The sequence below is a fragment of the Neoarius graeffei genome, chromosome 2 (genome assembly GCF_027579695.1).
Source record: "Neoarius graeffei isolate fNeoGra1 chromosome 2, fNeoGra1.pri, whole genome shotgun sequence".
Taxonomy (NCBI): Eukaryota; Metazoa; Chordata; class Actinopteri; order Siluriformes; family Ariidae; genus Neoarius; species Neoarius graeffei.
In genome coordinates, this window is record NC_083570.1 from 44818794 (window position 1) to 44845143 (window position 26350).

The window sequence follows — 26350 nt, forward strand, 5'->3', positions numbered from 1 at the left end:
GCTAGGCTCAGCATAGCCAATGGTATTTTTTGGGGCTGTAGTTAGATGCGACCAAACTCTTCCACGTTTTTCCTGTTTACATAGGTTTATATGACCAGTGACATGAAACAAAGTTCAGTTACACAAATTGAAACGTGGCGATTTTCTATGCTATGGAAAGTCCGCACTATAATGACAGGCGTACTAACACCTTCTGCGCGCTTCGACAGCGCATTGATACCTTCACTCGGAGTTGTACCATTTTTTTTTTTTTAGACAGGACGGACGGACCAGGGCATTCGCCCGCCTGGCCGTGCCCGACGAGGAGCACTCTCAGCCGGCTTGGGAGGCAGATGGCAGCCCCTCCTGGAAGTGTGGTTTTACCATGGGCCTCATACGGAAAAATGACAAAGTCCCAGTTTTACCATGGGGCTCGAGTTGTACCATTTTTTTTTAGACAGGGCGGACGGACCAGGGCATTCGCCTGCCTGGCTGTGCCCGAAGAGGAGTGAAGGTATCAATGCGCTGCTGAAGCGCGCAGAAGGTGTTAGTACGCCTGTCATTATAGTGCGGACTTTCCATAGCATAGAAAATCGCCACGTTTCAATTTGTGTAACTGAACTTTGTTTCATGTCACTGGTCATATAAACCTATGTAAACAGGAAAAACGTGGAAGAGTTTGGTCGCATCTAACTACAGCCCCAAAAAAATACCATTGGCCATGCTGAGCCTAGCTACATTGCTAACAGGAGTGACAGCGCGTCTGACTGACTGGGAGGTCGCACAAAGCTCAGAGAGGTACGGAGCAGCTCGTCTCAATTCAGAGAAGAACATATTTCATTATGGAAGTACGGTGGACTGTTCCTTTAATTGTGATACATTTAATCTCTATTTTGTCGAACTGCTTGAGCTAAAGGTTCTATAAAGATTGCGAAGAGACTCGGCGACAGACAGCATCCTTGTCTGGTCGATCTCTAACTATTTTGTCAGTCAAATTTCCATTAATTTTTATTCTAGCTGAAGGTTTTTGATACAATGTTTTAATCAGTTGTACAGATTTATTATTGAAACCAAATCGTTCTAGTACTTGATAGAGAAATTTCCAATTAACACAGTCGAATGCCTTTTCCATGTCAATACTAACCAGTACAGTGCTTTGCTTCCCTTTTTGTGTTTGGCCAATTATTTGTAAAGTTCTTCGAATATTGTCTTGCGTTTGGTGACCTGATATGAACCCTGTTTGATCTTCATCTATTATTTCTGCAATAAATGTATTTATTCTTTTGGAGATAATGGATGTATGTATTTTATAATCTATATTTAGTATTGAGATCGGTCTAGAACTTTCACATCTATCTTTATATCTTTGCCTGGTTTTAAAATGATTGAGATAATTGCTTCTCTCCACGTTAACAGGGTTTTATTTTCTTTAAGAGTCCAGTTAAAAGAGGCCTGGAGTGCTGGTATCAAGTCTCCCTTAAAAACCTCATACCATTCCGCAGGGTAGCCATCGCTCCCTGGAGATTTATTATTTTTCAATGAATTTTATTGCTTGAATAATCTCTTCTCTTGTAATGCCTACTGTTAAATCTTTCATTTTGTCTAGAGCCAATTGATGATAAATCTAATTGTTCTAAAAAAAACTTCTCATTTCCTCTTCATTTGCAGCGGGTGGCTGCGTATATAACTTTTTATAGAACCCCTGAAATACCCTCTCTATACCTTCTGGTTCATGTATTAGCTCATTGGTATGTGGAACTCTAATTTTTTGTATAGTATTCACTGCTTGCTGTTTCCGGATACATTTTGCTAAAAAAGTTTTGTCGCTCTGGGTCCAATTTCGTAATAATTTTGCTTCAAATATGTGTGTTCTTCTTATGGAATCAATTTTGTGCCAAAATGTTCATACAATACTTTTGAAATAGCAAAACAAAAATGACAAATCAAAATACAAAAAAACAAAAAGTCAATTTTTTTAGACTGGCAAACAAATTATTCGTGTAATCGTGCAAAATATCAGTCTATTACTCTTCAGAAACCTTTTATTTTTGTTCCGCGTCTTTCTCGGTTTTGTTTGACGTAATTTATTTTGGTTGCGATTCCAGCTTTCTCGTTTGCGCTCCCTGACTTTTTGCTTGCAGTTTTGGCACAAACTTCACGTGTGGGTGGGCTGTCCAGGAACGCATTCCCATTGGCTAACTTGTGTTTGACTGACAGCTACACTCAGCGATTCCCCCGGAGGCTGTTGCGGCCATTTCCTACTCGGATTCTGGCGGACTGTTTGACGAGTGACCGATCCATTGACGGTAAACAAGGATCGAGTGGACTTGTGTACTACTGCAACACATACAACAAGGATCGAGTGGACTTGTGTACTACTGCAACACATACAACAAGGATCGAGTGGACTTCAGTGGCGACTATGATATTGAGCGTAGCCGTCAGTCAAACACAAGTTAGCCAATGGGGAATGTGTTCCTGGACAGCCCACCCACACGTGAAGTTTGTGCCAAAACTGCAAGCAAAAAGTCAGGGAGCGCAAACGAGAAAGCTGGAATCGCAACCAAAATAAAATTACGTCAAACAAAACCGAGAAAGACGCGGAACAAAAATAAAAGGTTTCTGAAGAGTAATAGACTGATATTTTGCACAATTACATGAATAATTTGTTTGCCAGTCTAAAAAAATTGACTTTTTTTTGTTTTTTGATCTGTCGTTTTTGTTTGATATTTCAAAAGTATTGTATGAACATTTTGGCACAAAATTGATTCCGTATCTTCTTACCATATTCATCCAATAGTAATTCAGATATCTTCATTCTGGTGTCCTTAATTTGTTTATATATTTTTGGGTGGGGCGGCACGGTGGTGTAGTGGTTAGCGCTGTCGCCTCACAGCAAGAAGGTCCTGGGTTCGAACCCCGGGTCCGGCGAGGGCCTTTCTGTGTGGAGTTTGCATGTTCTCCCCGTGTCCGCGTGGGTTTCCTCCGGGTGCTCCGGTTTCCCCCACAGTCCAAAGACATGCAGGTTAGGTTAACTGGTGGCTCTAAATTGACCGTAGGTGTGAATGTGAGTGTGAATGGTTGTCTGTGTCTATGTGTCAGCCCTGTGATGACCTGGCGACTTGTCCAGGGTGTACCCCGCCTTTCGCCCGTAGTCAGCTGGGATAGGCTCCAGCTTGCCTGCGACCCTGTAGAAGGATAAAGCGGCTAGAGATAATGAGATGAGATGAGATATTTTTGGGTCATTTGTCTTCTGGTACTGTTGCTCTAATTCTCTCAGTGTTACAGAAGGGTTTGAATATGCTTCTCTTCTCATCTCATCTCATTATCTGTAGCCGCTTTATCCTGTTCTACAGGGTCGCAGGCGAGCTGGAGCCTATCCCAGCTGACTACGGGCGAAAGGCGGGGTACACCCTGGACAAGTCGCCAGGTCATCACAGGGCTGACACATAGACACAGACAACCATTCACACTCACATTCACACCTACGGTCAATTTAGAGTCACCAGTTAACCTAACCTGCATGTCTTTGGACTGTGGGGGAAACCGGAGCACCCGGAGGAAACCCACACGGACACGGGGAGAACATGCAAACTCCACACAGAAAGGCCCTCGCCGGCCACGGGGCTCGAACCCGGACCTTCTTGCTGTGAGGCAACAGCGCTAACCACTACACCACCGTGCCGCCCTGCTTCTCTTCTAATTTTTTTAAAATAATGTGGTTCTTGCTATTATCTTTCCTCGAACAACCGCTTTCAAAGCGTCCCATATAGTGTGTGGGCCCACCTCTCCATTGTTATTTTCCTCCATATATTGCCTAATGTCTTCCTTCAAATCTTTCACCAGTCCTTCATTTAGTATTCCTATATTTAGTCTCCAGATTGTCTGTCTTTTCCTAGCACTCAGATTTATTTTTAGAAATAATACGTTATGACCTGATATCAGCACCTCCGATCTTACACTCAATCACTCTGTGTCTATATATGTATATTTATGAAAAAATAATCTATTTTTGAATGAACATTGTGTTGCCGAATAATGTGTGAAGTCCTTTTCAGTAGAGTTGAGACGTCTCCATATGTCTATCATTCCCATTTCTTCTAAAGATAACTTTACAAATTTTGATATCTGTTTTTTATTTCCTTTTAAACTTGTTGTATCCAAGTTATGGTTCATGACTATGTTGAAACCCCCCCCACACACACACACACAGATTAAAAGTACCTTCCATTTCTGTTGCAATAACATTAAACAGGGATTTAAAGAAGTGTTTACTGCTTTCTGGAGGTGCATAAACATTTACCAACGTAACAGGTTCATTTTCTAGTTTTCCTTTCACTAGAATACGGGTTGTTTTACAATCAGGGTACGCAAGCTAAAAATCACATTTAACGCTTATTATCTTCAATATCAAAAGGCTCGACTAAATAAACTTGGTTGTTTATTGTAGCCCTGTGAGAGCTCTATTTACCATGCAAAAAAATTTGGTGATAGCGTTATTTTTGGTGAATGTATGCCAATATGTGTCATATTTAGCAAAATTACTCGTGTCATTTAGAAAAAGTGCTTTTTTGACCACAGGTAGCTCCAAAAGGGATGCACTTACATCATTCTTTATACCATAAAACACATATTTGGTTCCATATCATTGGAAACATAGTTAAGTTTCAATGTTGAATGCCAGTAAGTTTTCAGACTATTTTGATCAAATTAGTATGTGATTGTGTCAAAAAAAAAGTCCTCTCCAAGACAGCTAATTTTTCAATATAAAATAACATATCTAAAATGATTATTTTCATCCTAAAATGTGGTCAAGATATTGGGACATAAATATTAGACAAAACTAACACAAAGCTTACAGCCTTATATTTAACCTCCTAAGACCCAAGCTGTTTTTTTTACATGCATTTTTTATTTCTTTTTGCTATTTGGGCTTATTAGAACCTGATTAGAATAAAAACTAAGCATCATCTTTGATAAGATGTACTTTTTGAGAAAAAGTACGTCCACATAAGTGGATTCTTGTTCTGAATTTCTAAAAAGTGCTGTCCACGTATGTGACCGCTAGGCCCTATAGGTTAAAAGCACTATGGAAGTAGTGGATTCTGAATTGTCAAAAAAAAAAAAAAATGTCCTCTCCGAGAATCACTTCATTTGTTTCTCCCAGCCCTGCTTAAAGCTGCACTTAATCTTCTTTATCTTATAGCAGATTACACAAAACTACCATACACACGTAAAAAAAAAAAAGACCTGAAATCTGTTCTTTAACTTGTCCTTCACTTAAAAACTGGTACAAGAACCAGTTTGAATCAATTTGAATTTTGGACCCCTGCGACACAAACTTTGTACCCTGATTGTAAAACAACCCATACATCTTCCCTCTTTATCTTGGCTTTCCTTTTCATATACAAACATAGCTGAGTTTGGGATTAATGTCATAACCCCCCCTTCTACGACCTTGTTTATATGTACTATAATATGAAATCCTAAATCCAATTTTTTTAAATTTTTCATGTTCTGTCTGGCACAGATGAGTTTCCTGTAAAAATATGACACGTAGTTTTTCTTTTTCAGGGAACGAAACGGGAATTTGGGAGCACTGGTCCATTTGGACCAGTGCCTCTCAGAGGTACTGGTCCGAATGGAGTAGCACTGGTCCGTATTTATAATTACAAATTTCAAGCCGATTTTATATATTTATTCATATAATACAACCATATTATACATGAGTGATCAATTTCAACCGTCTATAAACTTCTTCCTCAGTCATCTCATTATCTTCAAAACCCTCATCCAGATCATCATCATCATCTATCGGGTCATACACCACATCATGCTGCGCCTCCTCGTCATCTTCATCTTCCACCTCCTCATTCTGTCTCTCCTGGGGCTCGACATCTCCTGCCACATACTCCCTCTCATCACCTGCAGGCTGCTCTGGCTCATCACCCCCCTCCTCCATACTTGTTGAGCGATATCCGTTTGTTTTGATAGCTGTCAGAAATGTCAAGCCAAGGACTTTTAAACTTCGCAGGGGTCTAATCTATCTGACCAATAGCGGTTCAAGTTACATTTGTCTTCACGGGCAGCAACGAAAATGAACGGGAAGAAACGAAGCTTCGCGCAGCCATGCTGCATGTAGCAGTGTGTACTGCGCACATAAACAATATGGCGGCGCCCGCGTCTATGCCAACTTGACAAATGCCTCACAAAATCTATTGAAATTATCGTAAAAAAACGGTAAAATAGACCAAGTTCTGCTTAAAATGGGCGAGAATCGTTGATAGAAACCATCGAGGCAGGGAGTAGTTTGATATATATAGCGTGGTGAGCCAGTCGCCCACTCGGTCGAGTACATGTTGTCACTAGTCGCCCGTACCCTTTCCAACTCGCATTGGTGAGTGGGCGACCGCCCGTTTCGATCCCTGTTTTTTCTATTTTGTTATGACTGTTCCTCTCTTTTTAGGTGTATTTAGACCATTTACATTTAAGGACATTACTTTCAGATCATTACATACCATATTACTTCACTACTGTGCGTATGTGCCCCCCCAAGCGGCTCAAAAATTACATGAACTTGGACATAAACAACGTTAAGAACATTGTGTAACTTCCACATGGGGATTCTTCTTCTTCTCCCCCTAGTCCCTGCTGGTGGGTGGATGAGAAATCCTCCCCTGTGAGGGCCCATCCCTAGACCCGTGCCCAGCTTAGTCTAGACAAGTCCAACCTTAGTATCCCTCGCCCTGTCGGTATTACTCTTTATTGAACTGTAGTATCTGAGGCACTTTTGTATTAATTAACTCAACCAACGTCATTTTTACTGCCTCGTTAGTTCAACATGAATTGAGCCAGCTCAGTGTTATTTGAAGCCCCCTGCTACCTTTTTGCACAGACAAGATGTTAAATACAGTGGGGCAAAAAAGTATTTAGTCAGCCACCAATTGTGCAAGTTCTCCCACTTAAAAAGATGAGAGAGGCCTGTAATTTTCATCATAGGTACACTTCAACTATGAGAGACAGAATGGGGGGAAAGAATCCAGGAAATCACACTGTAGGATTTTTAATGAATTAATTGGTAAATTCCTCGGTAAAATAAGTATTTGGTCACCTACAAACAAGCAAGATTTCTGGCTCTCACAGACCTGTAACAACTTCTTTAAGAGGCTCCTCTGTCCTCCACTCGTTACCTGTATTAATGGCACCTGTTTGAACTCGTTATCAGTATAAAAGACACCTGTCCACAACCTCAAACAGTCACACTCCAAACTCCACTATGGCCAAGACCAAAGAGCTGTCAAAGGACACCAGAAACAAAGTTGTAGACCTGCACCAGGCTGGGAAGACTGAATCTGCAATAGGTAAACAGCTTGGTGTGAAGAAATCAACTGTGGGAACAATTATTATTATTAGAAAATGGAAGACATACAAGACCACTGATAATCTCCCTCGATCTGGGGCTCCACGCAAGATCTCACCCTGTGGGGTCAAAATGATCACAAGAACGGTGAGCAAAAATCCCAGAACCACACGGGGGGACCTAGTGAATGACCTGCAGAGAGCTGGGACCAAAGTAACAAAGGCTACCATCAGTAACACACTACGCCGCCAGGGACTCAAATCCTGCAGTGCCAGACGTGTCCCCCTGCTTAAGCCAGTACATGTCCAGGCCCATCTGAAGTTTGCTAGAGAACATTTGGATGATCCAGAAGAGGATTGGGAGAATGTCAGATGAAACCAAAATAGAACTTTTTGGTAAAAACTCAACTTGTCGTGTCTGGAGGAGAAAGAATGCCGAGTTGCATCCAAAGAACACCATACCTACTGTGAAGCATGGGGGTGGAAACATCATGCTTTGGGGCTGTTTTTCTTCAAAGGGACCAGGACGACTGATCCGTGTAAAGAAAAGAATGAATGGGGCCATGTATCGTGAGATTTTGAGTGAAAACCTCCTTCCATCAGCAAGGGCATTGAAGATGAAACGTGGCTGGGTCTTTCAGCATGACAATGATCCCAAACACACCGCCCGGGCAACGAAGGAGTGGCTTCGTAAGAAGCATTTCAAGGTCCTGGAGTGGCCTAGCCAGTCTCCAGATCTCAACCCCATAGAAAATCTTTGGAGGGAGTTGAAAGTCCGTGTTGCCCAGCGACAGCCCCAAAACATCACTGCTCTAGAGGAGATCTGCATGGAGGAATGGGCCAAAATATCAGCAACAGTGTGCGAAAACCTTGTGAAGACTTACAGAAAACGTTTGACCTCTGTCATTGCCAACAAAGGGTATATAACAAAGTATTGAGATGAACTTTTGTTATTGCCAAATACTCATTTTCCACCATAATTTGCAAATAAATTCTTTAAAAATCAGACAAATGTGATTTCCTGGATTCTTTCCCCCCATTCTGTCTCTCATAGTTGAAGTGTACCTATGATGAAAATTACAGGCCTCTCTCATCTTTTAAAGTGGGAGAACTTGCACAATTGGTGACTGACTAAATACTTTTTTGCCCCACTATATCAGGTCTCCTCTGGTATTCTTGCAACTTCTCCTTCGCTCGATGTGCCGTCTCCCACTCGCTGCCATCCCGGAGCACCTCGAGTCATCTCCTCCGCTCGCCCCACGTCCGGTACATCCACGGTTAATCCCCTTGCTCTCATGTCCTGCGCTGCATCCCTCGCATTGTCGGAGCGCTTGACACTGTTGTTCCAATGGATTCTTATTTTCGTGAATGGGGTCTGAAAACGGATCCCTTTTTCTTTCAGTGCTCTCTTGACGCCCAGATACGTTTTGCGCTTTTGAACGATTTCGATGGGGTAATCGTGGTCAAATTGGATTTTCTTGTTGCCCACCTGTATCCCCTTCTTCTGCCAGACTTTCTGTAGGACCATCTCCTTAGTTTCAAACTTGAGAAAGTTGACCACTACTACTCTCGGAGCACCGCCCGGACCTGGTTTTAGTGCGAGGGCTCTGTGGGCACGGATTTGTAGATTGGTTCCTTCGGGTAGTTCCAGCTCTTTTAAAAGAAGTTGGTCTAGATAGTCTGTAATGGAGCTTCCTTCTGTGTCCTCAGGCGATCCGAAAATCCTGACATTATTTCGCCGAGACCTCGCTTCAAGGTCCGTTAGTTTGTCTTGCACCTGGCGTGTCTGTTTGGTTAGTTTCGTTAGGAGGCTGCTTGTCTCCATGTTGTACTCCTCCAACTCCACTATGTGAGCCTGTGCCTCGGTTATGCTCGTCTTCTGCTCCCTAAGTTCTTTGAGATTTTCTGTAAGCTTTCGCTCGGTCTTGTCTTAAGGTAGCGATTTCTAGTTTCATTTCACCTTTGAGTTCATCTTTAAATGTTGTCAGCTCTTTATGGAAGTCTTGCTTGAGGTCCCGTATATCCCTGCTGATGCTAGCGAGTCCAGCTTTCAGTGTTTCGGCGTGATCCATTTTCTCTGACGCTTCACTTTCGTCGGAGACCTCTTCTTTTGTAGACTGTTCGAGTTTTCTTTGAGATTTTAGTGTTTCTCCGGCTTCGGTGACCACTCATCTCAAAGTTTATAACGACTGTATGTTGAGTTACTCAAATTGAGTGGATTTATTTCTACCGACTTGGGCGAGCTGAAAACTACGCTACTAACCCATCCGCCATCGTCCCCCGTCATTGTTTTTTTTTTTACCCTTAGGCAGCCTCTCACGCTACTGCCTGAGGGACATGGAGAAAACCACCGGAAAAGGTTTTAAACAAACATAACAAAAACAAAACAAACGCAAGTCGGCAGATGACCATAAAATACTCGATAGTTACAATATAATAATTTTATGTATCTCACACAGAATTTTCAGAGATATATCGAGTATATTTGATATATCACACAGCCCTAGTCCAGGACTGTGAAATAGAAATGACAAAATCCGAGGAAACAATTTTAGCGGGGGCCTGGGGGCCGCAGGGCCCCAGAAGCTGAACAGATTTTGTGTATATTGGTAGATTTGAAGCATCTCCTGAAAGCAAATATTTTCTCAACCATGCTGTTTAATTTGAACTGTTATTATTATGTTGAAATAATACAATATGAACTGATTTACCTTTTAACTGATAAGGATTCACTTGAAGAATGAAAATATATCAATAACATACCTCATATTGTAAATTCACTCATATTCTTGTGTCGATTCGTATCAATTCATTGGGTGCCATAATGTCTTTTCCAGGGGGGAAATTCTAGACTGACTATTAAATAATAGACACTAATGTTCTTGTTTTTGAACTGATTCAATACCAAAATGTCTTTCTTGTTCATGTTAGACAGATTCTAGTCAAAAACTATTTACAAGTCAATATTTATATTTATTTCCTTTTCTTTGTTAGCAGTTTCTTCAGCTTAGATAGCCTCCTCTTTTCTTTCTGACTTTCTATATGGCTTTTCCTTGCTCTTTTGGTCTCTCTTTCATTACATATTCATGATAACAATGAACATTATGAACAATAACATGTTAAAACTACATAAATAATAAATGTGAACAAGATGGTCTACCTGGTAATCTATAGTTCAACAGCTTCAATTTCACCAATTCCGCATGTTTTTTTCCTTTAACATGGTCAACCAAACGTGTTCTTCCACCAGAACCGTACTTCACATCCTGATGGCACAAGATGCAGTAAGCTTTCCCCGGTTCTTTTATCTTCCGTATGTGCTCATGGAGATATTCACTACCGGCTTTAAACTCCAGCCATCGCCAATTCCATGGATTTTTGATGCCGTTTTCCTTGTCAATGTTTGACATCGTCGATCTCACCGTCCTCCCTCTGAACGATGTCCCTCCGTGACGCGGACATACCATGAAATTCTCCTTTTCAAAACCGTTGATATCAAAAGCGTGTTTAAAGAGCACAATGGTAAAACGAAAAGAACAAGATTCGCGCAAAAGAAAAAAAAAGACACCAAAAAAATTACAATGTCGTTACAGAAAGAACAATTTGCGGTAGGCTCTTTCCCAGACTCGCCGGCTCGGTGACACTCGCTGTACGAGACTACTAGCGGTCGGTAGACAATAACCCCTACCCCAATTTTTTATTGCAAAATTATATTTTTGGCGGCCAAATTCGCGGAATTCCACGGATTTTTCACAGCCCTGCTAGTCTGAATCTTCGCTTCATATATATTTTTTTATTTTCAACTAGCCAGCCGGGCTGCCTAGTGACAGGAATTACCCGCCAAATGACAAATTAAGTCGCCTCGGGCGACCGGACCACCACGAATTTTGAGCCCTGAGTATACAGCAAACCAGTTACCGGATTTGGGACACTACGACATCCTGAACCATTTAGTATTTGTCTTCAAACTCAGAAAAAAAAAAAGTTTCGCAGCCCACTAGGCCCAGTGGTTGAGAAACACTGACTTAATGGATACTGTAAAATTGTACTACTGAACATTTAACCATTTAAAAGGAAGACATATCTTGGTGAAAAATTTATTTTGTCATATGAAGAGCCAGCAGAGGGGAAGTCTGATGTGGAAAACAGATGCTAATCTATACACCAATTTTGGCTTAGGGAGCAACGTTAAAGGATAAAGATTTAAAAAATAAAAATAAAAAAAACACAGTAAGTTTTCAGAAAGAAGTAAATCATCATCTTCAAATAGAAACTTCACCTTTGTTTCCAAGATGCTGAGTGTTGTTTCGATTTGCTGGATCCGTAACGATATCGTTGCAAGTTTCTACAGCAAAAAAGAAAGAGAGAGAGCGAGAGAGAGGGGAAAAAGAAAAGCTAGTTATTGTGCATGCAGTCTCCAGGTCTGTACACATACAGCATGGTGCGAAGAAACATCTCATCTCATTATCTGTATCCGCTTTATCCTTCTACAGGGTCGCAGGCAAGCTGGAGCCTATCCCAGCTGACTACGGGCGAAAGGCGGGGTACACCCTGGACAAGTCGCCAGGTCATCACAGGGCTGACACATAGACACAGACAACCATTCACACTCACATTCACACCTACGCTCAATTTAGAGCCACCAGTTAACCTAACCTGCATGTCTTTGGACTGTGGGGGAAACCGGAGCACCCGGAGGAAACCCACGCGGACACGGGGAGAACATGCAAACTCTGCACAGAAAGGCCCTCGCCGGCCCCGGGGCTCGAACCCGGACCTTCTTGCTGTGAGGCGACAGCGCTAACCACTACACCACCGTGCCGCCGGTGCGAAGAAACAATTAATTCAAAAAGTACAAACAACCCACACTAATGAATTTAACATTATACACATTAAAAGCAATGTGATTATGTGAGCGTTCCACTAAAACAAATCAATGACGGGGTCAACAAGTGATGATGAACTAGTACTTATTCTTTTACAGTAAAGAGCGACAGGGCAGGAACACCGTGTTCGTCCTATCCGGAGCAGTAGGTGAGAAGGCGGGGAGTTTCACTGCTTGGGTCAGGAATTGCTGAGACTGATAGCAAACTTCACATCACAAAGTAGGTGACAGACCATGGATTGTACAATCACCGCTTTTATTGGTGAACTCCTCTCCTACAGTGCTGAGCGTAAATGAGTGCGCCCGCTTTGAAAAGTAACATTTTAAACAATTTCCAAAATGTTGACACGACAAAGTTTAATATAACATCTGTTTAACTTATAACGGGAAAGTAAGGTTAATAATATAACTTAGATTACACATTTTTCAGTTTTACTCAAATTAGGGTGGTGCAAAAATGAGTGCACCCCACAACAAAAACTACTCCATCTAGTGCTTTGTATGGCCTCCATGATTTTTAATGACAGCACCAAGTCTTCTAGGCATGGAATGAACAAGTTGGCGACATTTTGCAACATCAATCTTTTTCCATTCTTCAACAACGACCTCTTTCTATTACACTTTAGGAGTTATATGGGTCTGTCTCAGAAACTGGGTACTGTGGGGGTACTGCACTAAATATACTCAGTCAATAAACTATACGGTTTTGAATGGTGATGTTGGTTTTAATTTGAAATAAAATGACGCAAGAAATAATACAGATAAAAATAAATCTTCGATGTGAATATTCAGAATTTGGCAAAAAATTCTGCAAATTCGTGGAAAAATGGCGGCTTGATCTGGGACATGATAAACGGTTGACTACATCGCATTCCCTTAAAAAGGTTGTAGTCCACTGAAAAGTCTACAGTTATCACTAACCGTATTTTAAGTTGTAACTTTATACACCTAAGGATTGGTGCGCTCACAGAATAATCATAACTGTAATAAAACATCATGCAAAATATTTGATCACCGTTGTAACTCCATTTCCCACAGACCCAAAACCAATACGATCGTGTGTTTCGATCTAAACGGAAAGCCTCAGGGTCGAGGTCACGACCTCACCAAAGTAGGAACTTAAAATCACTACGCCATATAAACATTTAGTTATAAATCTGCGATTTTGTTTTTTAAAACGAAAGCTGAAAGTTAGGTATAGAATATGTTTCTTACAGAATATGTTACGATGGTAGCTGGTCTTGTATGAATTTCTGAGCTATAAAATGAGTTGTGGTCTATTTTTTACCGTAGCGTGTTATTTGTGTGCGGGGAAGGACACACATTAACAATTTGCATGTGTAGAATGGAATTTTCCACTCCAACAGTTAGAAGTTGATCGCGCTTCCATTTGCGGTCTTTCTGTTACGCGGGTGATCTGTGCGGACGTTATCACTGAAAAGGTGAGTTTTGACAGTTTTATTTTGTTTTAGTCTTGCAGTATAAGGCAACAGAATGTTTCTTTTTCATCTTACTTTCATATTTCGTAGTGTTTGCGTATTTTTGGCCAATATTTTGCAACCATGGTCAATTTAGATCAGGGGTTATCAAACTACGGCCCGCGGGCTGACTCCGGCCCACCCCCCCAGCCCCTCTGCCCCCCACCGCTTGAACCGGCCCTATGAGGCAATCCCCAAAAGTGGTCATGGCCTATTTTTTTAAATTGCTTTTTGGCAAATAACAACATGTCTGCATCTTGTATTTTGTTGATTTTATCAATTAAAATTGATATTTAGTTATAAAATGAACTATTCATATTTTCCGAATTTTCGTCATATGCTTGCAATCAAGCAGTGACAGGCAGCGCACGCGCGGAGAACTGTCAGTGTTCAGGACAGCAAAATGGCTAGCGGTCAGCGAAAAGCTGACAGAGAGTGCAGAGTTTTTAAAGAACAGTGGACCACCGATTATTTTTTCGTTCAGTGTAAGGACCGTGCAGTTTGTCTTGTATGTAAAGAAAGTGTGTCGGTTTTCAAAGAATATAATCTGCGTCGTCACTACGAAACCCGCCACAATGTCCCAGCATCCAAACAACATCCTACCTGGAACCAGCTTGTCACATATAGGACAGTCATGTCAACATCATCCCCACAACAACGTCCTAATGTCCCCACGCCGTCCCCCTAATGTCATCCTAACTTCCCCACGTCCCCCAACATCGTCCCCCTAACTTCCCCACATCGACCCCCAACGTCATCCTAACGTCCCCGCGTCATCCCAACATCCCCACAATGTCGTCCTAACATCCCCACAACGTCCCCGTCATCCTAACGTCCCCATGTTGTCCCAACATCGTCCAAACATCATCCCCACGTCATGAGAGAAAAAAAAAAAGAGAAACGTCCTAATGTCCCCACAACGTCGTCCTAACATCCCCACATCGTCCCCAGGTAATCCTAACATCCCCGTCGTCTTAATGTCATCCTAACGTCCCCACATCATGAGACGAAAAAAAAGAGAAAATAAACGTCCTAATGTCCCCACAACGTCGTCCTAACGTCCCCACGTCGTCTTAATGCCATCCTAACGTCCCCACGTCGTCTTAATGCCATGCTAACGTCCCCACATCGTCTTAATGCCATGCTAACGTCCCCACGTCGTCTTAATGCCATCCTAACGTCCCCACGTCGTCTTAATGCCATCCTAACGTCCCCACGTCGTCTTAATGCCATCCTAACGTCCCCACGTCGTCTTAATGGCATCCTAACGTCCCCACGTCGTCTTAATGGCATCCTAACGTCCCCACGTCGTCTTAATGGCATCCTAACGTCCCCACGTCGTCTTAATGGCATCCTAACGTCCCCACGTCGTCTTAATGGCATCCTAACGACCCCACGTCGTCTTAATGGCATCCTAACGTCCCCACGTCGTCTTAATGTCATCCTAACGTCCCCACATCGTCTTAATGTCATCCTAACGTCCCCACGTCGTCTTAATGCCATCCTAGCGTCCCCACGTCGTCCCAACAACATCGGAAAATATAATTAGACTGCATTAACTCTAGCGTTAGCATTAGTTACCTCCTCACACACGGTGGAGAAGCGGTTGAGGAAGCGGACCGTGTGGACGATGAACTGGTTGAGAAAAGCGACGAATCTTCTCTGCTGGATCGCCGGAACCTGGAGGAAATAAACCCGAGTTCACATCAACATTCAACACAGACATTACAGAAGCAGCTGCAGAACCCTTAGCCAGCGCCGCCACTGACCTTCGTCAGATCCACACCTGAACCGACAATCGGTAGCCCGTCCTCATCCATGATGCCCCGCTTCTCCCGACGCCTTTAACCCTTCAACGCGCTGCGCCGCCGCTCGCCTGTGTTTACCAGCGCCCTTACGGAAGAGCGACTCACGTGACTTTTAACGTGACCTGTGACACTCGTAGTAACTCCGCCCACTCCCGGAAGTGCAGGCGCCATATTAAAAGTCTTTACATTTCCGAGCACACTGCACGGCCGGAAGTTTGTGGACAGCTGGCCTTTCCACCCATGGATTTACATAGAAGACTAGGTGCCTCGTCAACGAAGTCGAGCGTCCGCACATGGCGGCCATCTTACCTCAGACAGCTGGCTTACCCATTCCAGTGTGTTGGTAGCAATATGTACTTTTCAGATGACCGTAACTTCCTCAAATTTCAATCGATATTCAAACGGTTTGGTTTGTTATATAAAAAAACAAACGGAAGTATGTATTTATGATATTAATGACGAATAATCATTTTATGTTTTAAAAAAATACGCATAGCTTGGCGAAAATATTTCAGTATACTACAGACTGTAAGACAGGATGCATGCTGAAATTCCTATGCTGTGAGAAGCCTAACACTGCATACTTATGGATAACTGCGGCCTTAGGACAAATAACCATACAATTTATTTCCAATTTTTAGTGAAAATATTTTTACATGTGATAGGGCCGTAGGGGAAGCTAAAGTTAAATAAACAGCTTACTCCCTTCTGAAACTTCAGAAATACTTCATCCACCTCAAAAACCTAATGCACTCACAGCATAGCATAATAACAAATGCACTGCCCGAGTCAGTAATAGTATAAAACAGTGACAGCGACTCACGGTAGTTTGTGACAAAAAAAGCATTTAATTAATCACATGTGGTTATACTTCCAAGGATAAAAAGATATCTTTACATTTACAAAAAGAACATTCAAAGCTGATTATCATGTCAAAGTCAATACAGGGATGTGATTTTTCCGCGAATTCCGCTTTTTTCACCTCAAAACTTGAAAAAAAATGTTTCCGATTTTTCCCTCAAATCCACATTCGTATCCTATTCGTTCCGACTTTGTTTGAAAGATGGCAGCCTCGGATTTGCATCTTTATGCCTCGATCGCGGAGGCTGCCATCTTTCAACTCTTTGTTTGAAGCGAGCGCGTTCATTGGTTGTTACAGAGGGATGGGCCAATCATGTACCTCGTTTCATCTCATTGACGTAGTTACGTCATTTACGCAATTACGTCATTGAGATGAAACGAGGTACGTGATTGGCCCATCGCTCTGTAACAACCAATGAACGCGCTTGTTAGATAGCTGTACGTAAGCTCGCTTCAAACAAAGAGTTGAAAGATGGCAGCCTCCGTGATCGAGCGTAAAGATGCAAATCGAGTTAAAGAAATCGACAGAATAGTGAAAAACAAGTTCCGCTGGGAATGGTTGGAGAAAGAGGTTGCTACAGACGTTGGACATAAGACTGTGAGACATTTGTTCAGCGATTTCGTTCTTTGGGGAGAGGGCAGAGGTCTCTGGCTGTCAAGTTTGGGGATACTGGGACCTCCCCTGCCCGAGCTACGAGCGTCCAAAGTCGGGATAGAAATGAAACCTAAGCGGAGCGCCGCGGGGCGAATCACGTCCCAAGGCTAGCGGGCCCTGCTCGCGCTGGTTCTTTTGGGGGGGGGGGTGAGTGTGTGTGAGAGAGTGAGTGTGTGTCAGAGTTGCATGTTGACCATTAAATTGGCTTGAATTTGTTAATAATGACAAGTTTTTTCTTGTGTGTTTTGCTTGCCATTTTAGTACAATTTTTAAGTCAGAAAAACCCAGGAGCTTCGGGGGGCTTCCCCCCTTGTCCCCCCACCAGAGCGCTGCCCTGGACCAGCTGGAGGCCTGCGGCCCCCAGACCCCCGCCTAAAATTTTCAGATAATTTCACCAGCCCCAAATCACATCCCTGTCAATATATGTTAGCACAGATTGAAATTTCATTTGACTAGGCTCCAATGTGCAGTTAAAATAAAACTAAACATACTGATATACACTGTGTGCATAATTATTAGGCAAGTGAGTACTCTGACCCTACCATTATTTCTATGCATGTTTTCCAACCGCAAGCTAGATACACTTGAATGCTAATTGGATTTAAGCATTCTCAGGTGGTATTTATTTGTGTAATGAGCAGTGTTGGGCACGTTACTTTCAAAAAGTAATTATAGTTACTAGTTACTTTTCCCAAAAAGTAACTGAGTTAGTAACGGAGTTCCTTTGTCATAAAAGTAACTAATTACCAGGGAAAGTAATTATTCCGTTACATTTTGTTCCCCCTCAAAAAAAAATCAAATTCAATTAGTGTAATCATAATAAAAGTGAATGTTAAATGTGTTTAATGACTGAAATGGACACTTAACAGAACCAATTAGTAACGTTATCTACACTATATTAATATTTTTGTGGGACAATGTGAGATAAGACATCTATCAAATGTAATATATTTCTGTAGTTATTAAAATTGTTACTAATTACTGGCCACTGACGAGGACAAACGCTTTGTTCCTCGACATAATGTGCATTGCACGTAAACACTCTTGCCTTTTATTTCAAGTAATGAAAAGTAATGGCTGTATTTCCAATGTGAAAGCGCAGTGCTGGGCTGACCGCTCGCCATCGCTGGGTCTTCCGATTGAAAGAGCGCGCAGTAGTGCAGTAGGCGTGGCCTACCTACGTATGTTGTCCAAATCTACTCTGATTGGCTGACTGTGCCGTTGTCTCGTGTCTCCCCGCCCCACACGAAAGCAGAGTAAAGAAAGGCTGAACGAGCAGCGTGCCAGATGAAAACAGCTTTAATAAAGTAACGCATAGTATTTTATTGTAAGTAACGGGAACGGCGTTATAACGATGTAAAAAGTAATTAGTTAGATTACTCGTTACTAAAAAAAAGTAACGCCGTTAGTAACGCCGTTTATTTCTAACGCCGTTATTCCCATCACTGGTAATGAGGGAGGGTGTGACCTAAAGTCATTAATACCCTATATTAAGGTGTGCATAATTATTAGGCAGCTTCTTTATCTCAGGCAAAATGGGCCAAAAAAGAGATTTAATAGACACTGAAAAGACTAAAATTGTAAAATGCCTATCAGAGGGATGCAGCACTCTTGAAATAGCTAAGCTATAGAAATGTGAGCACAGAACAATCAAACGTTTTGTTGCAAATAGTCAACAGGGTCGCAAAAAATGTGTGGAGAAGAAAAGACACAAATTAACCGCAAAAGACTTGAGAAGGATTAAACATGAAGCTACCAGGAACCCATTATCCTCCAGTGCCACAATATTCTAGAACTGCAACCGACCTGGAGTGTCCAGAAGGACAAGGTGTTCGGTGCTCAGAGACATGGCCAAGGTAAGGAAGGCTGAAACACGACCACCACTAAACAAGACTCGCAAGTTGAAATGTCAAGATTGGGCCAAGAAATATCTGAAGACAGATTTTCCAAAGGTTTTATGGACGGATGAAATGAGGGTGACTCTGGATAGACCAGATGGATGGGCCCATAGCTGGATAACTAATGGACACAGGGCACTTTGACTCAGACACCAGCAAGGTGGTGGAGGGGTAATGGCATGGGCTGCTATTATTAAGGATGAGCTAGTTTGACCATTTCAGGTTGAAGATGGACTTAACATCAACTTCCAAACCTACTGCCAGTTTCTAAAAGATACATTCTTCAAGCAGTGGTATGGGAAGAAGTTTGCATCATTCAAGAAGGCCATGATTGTTATGCAGAACAATGCACCATCACATGCACCCAAGTACTCCACTGCTTGGCGAGCCCACAAAGGCCTTAAAGATGACAAAGTAATGACATGGCCCCCTTCCTCACCTGACTTAAACCCTATTGAGTACTTGTGGCCCCTTCTTAAGCATGAGATTTACAGCGAGGGAAGACAATACACCACTCTGAATAGCATTTGGGAGGCCGTGGTTGCTCCTGCACAAAAAGTTGATCGTCAACAAATCAAAAAACTAACAGACTGGATGGAAGGCTCATGGCAGTTATTGAAAAGAAGGGTGGCTATATTGGTCACTGAATACTTTTGAAATGCTAGAAGTGTTTATTTGTTAATTCTGAGTTGTTTATTTGTTACACTGAAAATTAAAATAAACAAGTGAGATGGGAAACTTTAAGCTTTTCATTTAGTTGCATAATAATTCTGCACACTAAATGTTGCCTAATAATTCTGCACACTTATATATTCCCCTGAGAAGGCCTAAACTCCCCTTTCCTTTGTTAATCATTCTGGTTTTAGGTTTATTAACAATTTGGATTGACTGAGAGCACTGTATTTGTTCAACGATAAAATTAATCATCAGGAATACAACTTGCCTAATAATTGTGCACACAGTGTAAACATCTACAATTAAAACAGACACACACATCATCTTATCAAAGTCAGTACTTTGATTTCCTGTAAATCATAATGTGAGTGCTGGGCTGTGCTTGCGTAAGTCTTCATGCCCCTTGCCTGTGGTAAGATGGCCGCCCTGTGCGGATGTTCTGGAATACGCGGTGAGGAATCTAGTCTTCTATGCCAGGAGCATCAGAAGCATTTTTAATGTGGGGGGGGGGACACACTGGCAGGGGTCCTCCCCCAGAAAAATTTTAATTAATTAGATGCCATTTCCTGCATTCTGGTGTATTTTTAACAGGTTGTTAAACACGTAATTTTACCTACAAAAGTCACTTAATTCAATGACTATTTTCGAGACTCAACAATAAGTCCTCATTCAACTAGTCCATATATTCATCAGCCTGTTTTTAAACCCACTGCTCTGCCTAAGATAATGAGATGAATGTGACACAATTTATCATCAACAGTGACTTGCCTGCGACCCTGTAGAATAGGATAAAGTGGCTAGAGAATGACTTTATGGGTGCATTTTACTTTTTATTTTGTGTTTCCTTTTTTATTTAGTTTTAGATGTAACACAACATGCCACTGTGCCAAGCAATAGTGACACTCAACTGTATGTTTAAAAATAAGAATATTCATAATTTCACACAATGAACAGGCATGACATGGCATCATGCAAACTTCATAACACAAAATCACACTGTGTGACACATAAAAAACAACTTCACACAATGAACAGGTGCAATTTTGTTCACCACCAGCAGTGACTTTAGTGGGTGCATTTTACTTTTTTCACACAAAATCACACTGTCAAGCAATGACACATAAAAGAGAACTTCACACAATGAACAAGTGCAGTTTTGTCAACCTACATGCAATGGTGGTACTACAGTAACATTTACAGATTAGTATAACAAATAGATTTATAGATATAACTCCTTACATTGGTGCCACTACAATTTCTACCACTTCATAACTTTTATCCCCCTTTCCTTCACAATCCACCTGGAATAACATCCATCTCTCTCCATCGCTTTCCTTTCTACTATTCCTTCCCCATACACTGATTTCCCATATTACTTTCCAGAAAACTGCCAAAGACCAGACAAAACAAGGAATCAATAAATATCATCAGAGCAGACTTGACCTCATTCTCGGCATTACAGTAAGGCAGGCCTACTGGGGTTGAATTAAATGATAGCTAACATTAAGCTAGCTGATACATCTCCTAACATTGACTAGCCAGCTAACTGCACTAACATTTCCATTGTGGGGAAATTTTGACTGACTTTCCGCTTCTTTGTAAAGAATGTCCTTATGTCCATTGTGTCTGGGGAGGAGCAAATACTGCAAACAATTCATCATCAACCAAGAATACCCCATTAGGCTAAGCTTATTTCACTGTTTAGTTGAATATTAATTTAACGTGTCCTAGGGTTAATTTTGAGGGCAGATAACAAAAGAATAAGGTTTTAGCAAAAGCTAGACATTGTGAGGTTGCAGTGGGGCTGACGTCACCTCCTCCACTTTCCAGCAGCTGCACCAACAGTTCTGTGCTCGCGCTGAGATTCACTTCGCTCGCGCGCGGTGAGCTGTTGTAGTGAACGCGCGGAAAACCCGGAGTGGATTTTCAGTGGTCTGTGTATTCTCTTATCGATCAAGTGGAATGGATTCTTTCACGAAGCAATAGAAACGGCGCTGGGTGAACTCATATTTTATGTTAAATGTGTGTGTGGGGGTCCAAATGAAGAATTATGAAATGTGAGGGGGACACGTCCCCGCCACATTCAATGGTGGCGACGCCCATGCTTCTATGTAAATCTATAGGGTTGTTCACACGGCAGCTTTTACTCCGGTGTAGCACCGGGGCTGCCCCGGTAGAGCGTTCACACGGTACAAAGTTATACCGGTGTATCCCCTGAAAGCTGCTTAACCCGGTGCAAATCTAACCCTGCTCGGGAGGTGGTTTAAGAAATTTACTCCGGAGTAAATGCTAGTTTGCGGGGCAACACCGATATAAAATGGGCCGTCTGAACGCTACAGGGGTAGACTCGCTACGCGTGAGGAGAGTTCATTACATACGGGCATTGCATAATTTTGCATCCTGGTATTTTGCGCTTCCAAAATGGCGAATATCAACAACAACAGAACTGCGTGTCTTCCAGCGTTGCCAGATTGGCAGTTTTAAGTGCATTTTGGCGGATTTGAACATATTTTGGGTTGGAAAACATCAGCAGTATCTGGCAACACTGGTGTCTTCATCCACATTGTTTTCCCGGCGCTTGGTGATGCCATGACAACCGGGAAAAGGAAGTACATTTTCACGCATGCGCATATTTCATTTCCGCATTTACTATCGTATAGCACGGTCGCAAAAACTGCCGTGTGAACGCAAGTGGGGCTGCACCGGTGCTAACACGCTTCTCTCTAGTAAGCAGGGTTGTCACGTGTGAACGCTCCACAAAATTTACACCGGTGTAAGATATATCGCAACAAAATACATCGGTGCAGCATATGCCGTGTGAACAGGGCTTATGTTTCCACCCAGTGGTGTAGTGGAGATTTTTAAAGTGGGGGTACGCGATTCGTGACGTCATCGATTTGATATCATGTCAGAAGCGGTAGCCTTTGTTTGGTCGCCTATGTTTGGTATGAATGATTTGTATAAATGTTACGTTCTTTTAACAACACAAGAGGGCACAAGAAGACACTTTTTTTTTTTTCAGACATTTTTATGTGTGCAATTTTCATTCGTGTTTGTCAGTACAGCCCAACTGTTATGGCGAAAAGCCGCGGTTTATTTTGTCTCCAATAAATATGCCGAAATGGCTAAAGAGGAACAAATTCGCCTTCTCCTTCCGAATGCATCGTCGTAGACAGCACCACTCTGCTGCTGGAACTCAACATAAACCTTGCATAGGTTTAACATGGACTATCAGGCGTGAAGCCAAAATATTGGAAATTATGATACACAAACACCTTTGTTCATGTTCGATTCATGTTCATTTGAGCCGAGCTGCATTCGGAATTCGATATTTTTACTAGCCTACTTACTGCCGTGGCAACAGCTACGGCATGTGTCCAGAAGTTCAAAAAAAGTCACGTCACTCACTCACATCGCGTACAAACCAGCAATGGGCTGAAATTTATTATAAAAGGCACCAATCAAATAAATCAAGCATTTAGTCTGGCGCGATTGAGGCACCTGCGTATACAAAATACATGACATGCAGCCATTGGGTTAAGCCCTACCATGCACTCCTTCTTAAAGACTTGAGTATTTCTTTAAATTTGTCATTTCACATTTTTTGAATCTCACCTCGGGAGAAGTGGGTGGACGGCATACCCCCACGTACCATGCCCACTACACCCCTGTTTCCACCCATAGACATATAAACATAGACGCCGCATTGAGCTGGTGACCCCGTTGCTGGGATACGTCAGAGTGTCCGCCATATTGGATGTGGCAAATCTCATCTCATCTCATCTCGTTATCTCTAGCCGCTTTATCCTGTTCTACAGGGTCGCAGGCAAGCTGGAGCCTATCCCAGCTGACTACGGGCGAAAGGCGGGGTACACCCTGGACAAGTCGCCAGGTCATCACAGGGCTGACACATAGACACAGACAACCATTCACATTCACACCTACGGTCAATTTAGAGTCACCAGTTAACCTAACCTGCATGTCTTTGGACTGTGGGGGAAACCGGAGCACCCGGAGGAAACCCACACGGACACGGGGAGAACATGCAAACTCCGCACAGAAAGGCCCTCGCCGGCCACGGGGCTCGAACCCGGACCTTCTTGCTGTGAGGTGACAGCGCTAACCACTACACCACCGTGCCGCCTGGATGTGGCAAATCTTCCCCGTAAACCAATGCAAGTAAATGGACTGAACTTCATAAAGCCCCTTTCTACAATAATATTTAACTCGATGCCTTTTATTCACCCATTAAGAGACACACGTATATATTTGGGAAACAAACAGGCATCAAAACAACATATATAACTTTTAACGTGATGGTTATAAATAGTATGCGAAATACCCTGTACACTGCAAACTAGCGACAGATACGCGATAGATAGCTCAGGTAAGCTAATCAGTCAGCATACCGTAGCAAGCTACCAAAACCTGAGGCCAAAATAACCAACCTACAAGACTGAATATGATAAATGATGGAAATAGTGGAAAAACTGGAAATAGTGAATGAAAATAAAAATGTACTGTTGTATTTATTGAGTCACCACACAGATCTACTCTCGTTGAATAAAGTGAGCTGAATGACCGCCAAACTGAGTTCGGCCAGGTTCTAACGTCATACCAAAACAAAATACATCACTGATTCCTTCACATTCAGAAAGGTTAACGTTCATCATACGTTCAAAAGCGTTCATCATAGTGTGGCACTGTATTATCTAATTCTCACTGCTTATAACTATACACCTACCCGGTGGAGATGAGCTCGGAAACTGAAGACTGAAGGAACAGCTCCCTCTCTGATCCTGACTGTCTGACCTGTTCTGTCAAAATCCTCCGTTCTGAAGTGTTCACTGCAGAGCATGGATGACGGAGTAGCAGAAAACCCTTCCCGTCGCACAGCTGTCTCCCACTGCTTTTTCATGGCTTTATTTCTGGGAAACCTACATAGTATGTGAAAAGTTAGCTAAGCAACTAACAATCAGCGTAGTTACGAAGGAAATACTTCGTTGTTTGGAGACAGGTTTCACCGAGCGGCTATTATGCGCGAGACTTCATATTAGCCACAAAGTCAGAAAAATCTGTTCGTAAAATTACGACCAAATACAATGAAAAGTATTTTTCCAGTCTCACCTGTGAAAGGTAATCTCATGTGATCTCGTTTTGGACAGTAAACCTGTTGGTACAGTTAAACACAGCACATGAATGAGGCATCTTTATTCTCGGCTGCTGTCTAGACGCTATACCAGAGACGGCTGAAGAATCTCCACTTTGCCACATCCAATATGGCGGCAAGGATGACGGATGATTCTACGCAGAATGCAGCGTCTATGTTTATATGTCTATGTTTCCACCCCTGTGAGGTTCTTCCCCAAACTCAGAATCGTGCAGCTGTATAGACTGAGTGTGCTTGTGTTATACAGAAGCGGTACAGTTTCTCTCCACTGGATGAAGGAGCGACGCTCCTGTCCTGGGAACAAAACAAGCTCCAGGAGCCGAGGGTCCTGCCCTGATCTCAGCATCAACCCCACTCAACAACTCCGGGATGAACTGGAACACCAACTGCACCCCAGACCAAGGCGCTGCTAGATCAGTACCTGATCTCACGAACACTCGTACAGCTGAATGAACACAAATCCCCACAGACATGCGCTCAAATCCAGAATCATACATGGAGTTCCCCAGGGCTCAATTCTTGACCCTTTATTATTTTTGATTTATATAAATTATTTAAGTCAAGTTGGGCGGCACGGTGGTGTAGTGGTTAGCGCTGTCGCCTCACAGCAAGAAGGTCCTGGGTTCGAGCCCCGGGGCCGGCGAGGGCCTTTCTGTGTGGAGTTTGCATGTTCTCCCCGTGTCCGCGTGGGTTTCCTCCGGGTGCTCCGGTTTCCCCCACAGTCCAAAGACATGTAGGTTAGGTTAACTGGTGACTCTAAATTGACCGTAGGTGTGAATGTGAGTGTGAATGGTTGTCTGTGTCTATGTGTCAGCCCTGTGATGACCTGGCGACTTGTCCAGGGTGTACCCCGCCTTTCGCCCGTAGTCAGCTGGGATGGGCTCCAGCTTGCCTGCGACCCTGTAGAAGGATAAAGCGGCTAGAGATAATGTGATGTGATGTGTGATAAATTATTTAAGTCAAGTTGGGCGGCACGGTGGTGTAGTGGTTAGCGCTCTCGCCTCACAGCAAGAAGGTCCGGGTTCGAGCCCCGTGGCCGGCGAGGGCCTTTCTGTGTGGAGGTTGCATGTTCTCCCCGTGTCCGCGTGGGTTTCCTCCGGGTGCTCCGGCTTCCCCCACAGTCCAAAGACATGCAGGTTAGGTTAACTGGTGACTCTAAATTGACCGTAGGTGTGAGTGTGAATGGTTGTCTGTGTCTATGTGTCAGCCCTGTGATGACCTGGTGACTTGTCCAGGGTGTACCCCGCCTTTCGCCCGTAGTCAGCTGGGATAGGCTCCAGCTTGCCTGCGACCCTGTAGAACAGGATAAAGCAGCTAGAGATCATGAGATGAGAGATGAGATTTAAGTCAAGTTTATTTGTATAGCACTTTTAACAATAAACATTGTCGCAAAGCAGCTTTACAGAATTTGAACGACTTAAAACGTGAGCTAATTTTATCCCTAATCTATCCCCAATGAGCGAGCCTGCGGCAACGGTGGCAAGGAAAAACTCCCTCAGACAACATGAGGAAGAAACCTCGAGAGGAACCAGGCTCAAAAGGGAACCCATCCTCATTTGGGCAACAACAGACAACATGACTA

The 26350-nt window shown here is 42.8% G+C and overlaps 1 protein-coding gene across 1 annotated transcript in view; it reads right to left on the reverse strand.

Moving 5' to 3' along the window:
• The window catches only part of washc3 (WASH complex subunit 3), a 39726-nt gene extending 24110 nt beyond the window's left edge, over nt 1–15616 (reverse strand). The window contains exons 1-3 of the mRNA XM_060914294.1: nt 15471–15616; nt 15283–15381; nt 11618–11683 (exon numbers count right to left, since the gene is read on the reverse strand). Of these exons, the coding sequence (XP_060770277.1) occupies nt 11618–11683; nt 15283–15381; nt 15471–15521 (216 nt within the window). The 5' untranslated portion in view covers nt 15522–15616. The remainder of the gene's footprint in view (nt 1–11617; nt 11684–15282; nt 15382–15470) is intronic.
• Between the last annotated feature and the right edge of the window lie 10734 nt (nt 15617–26350).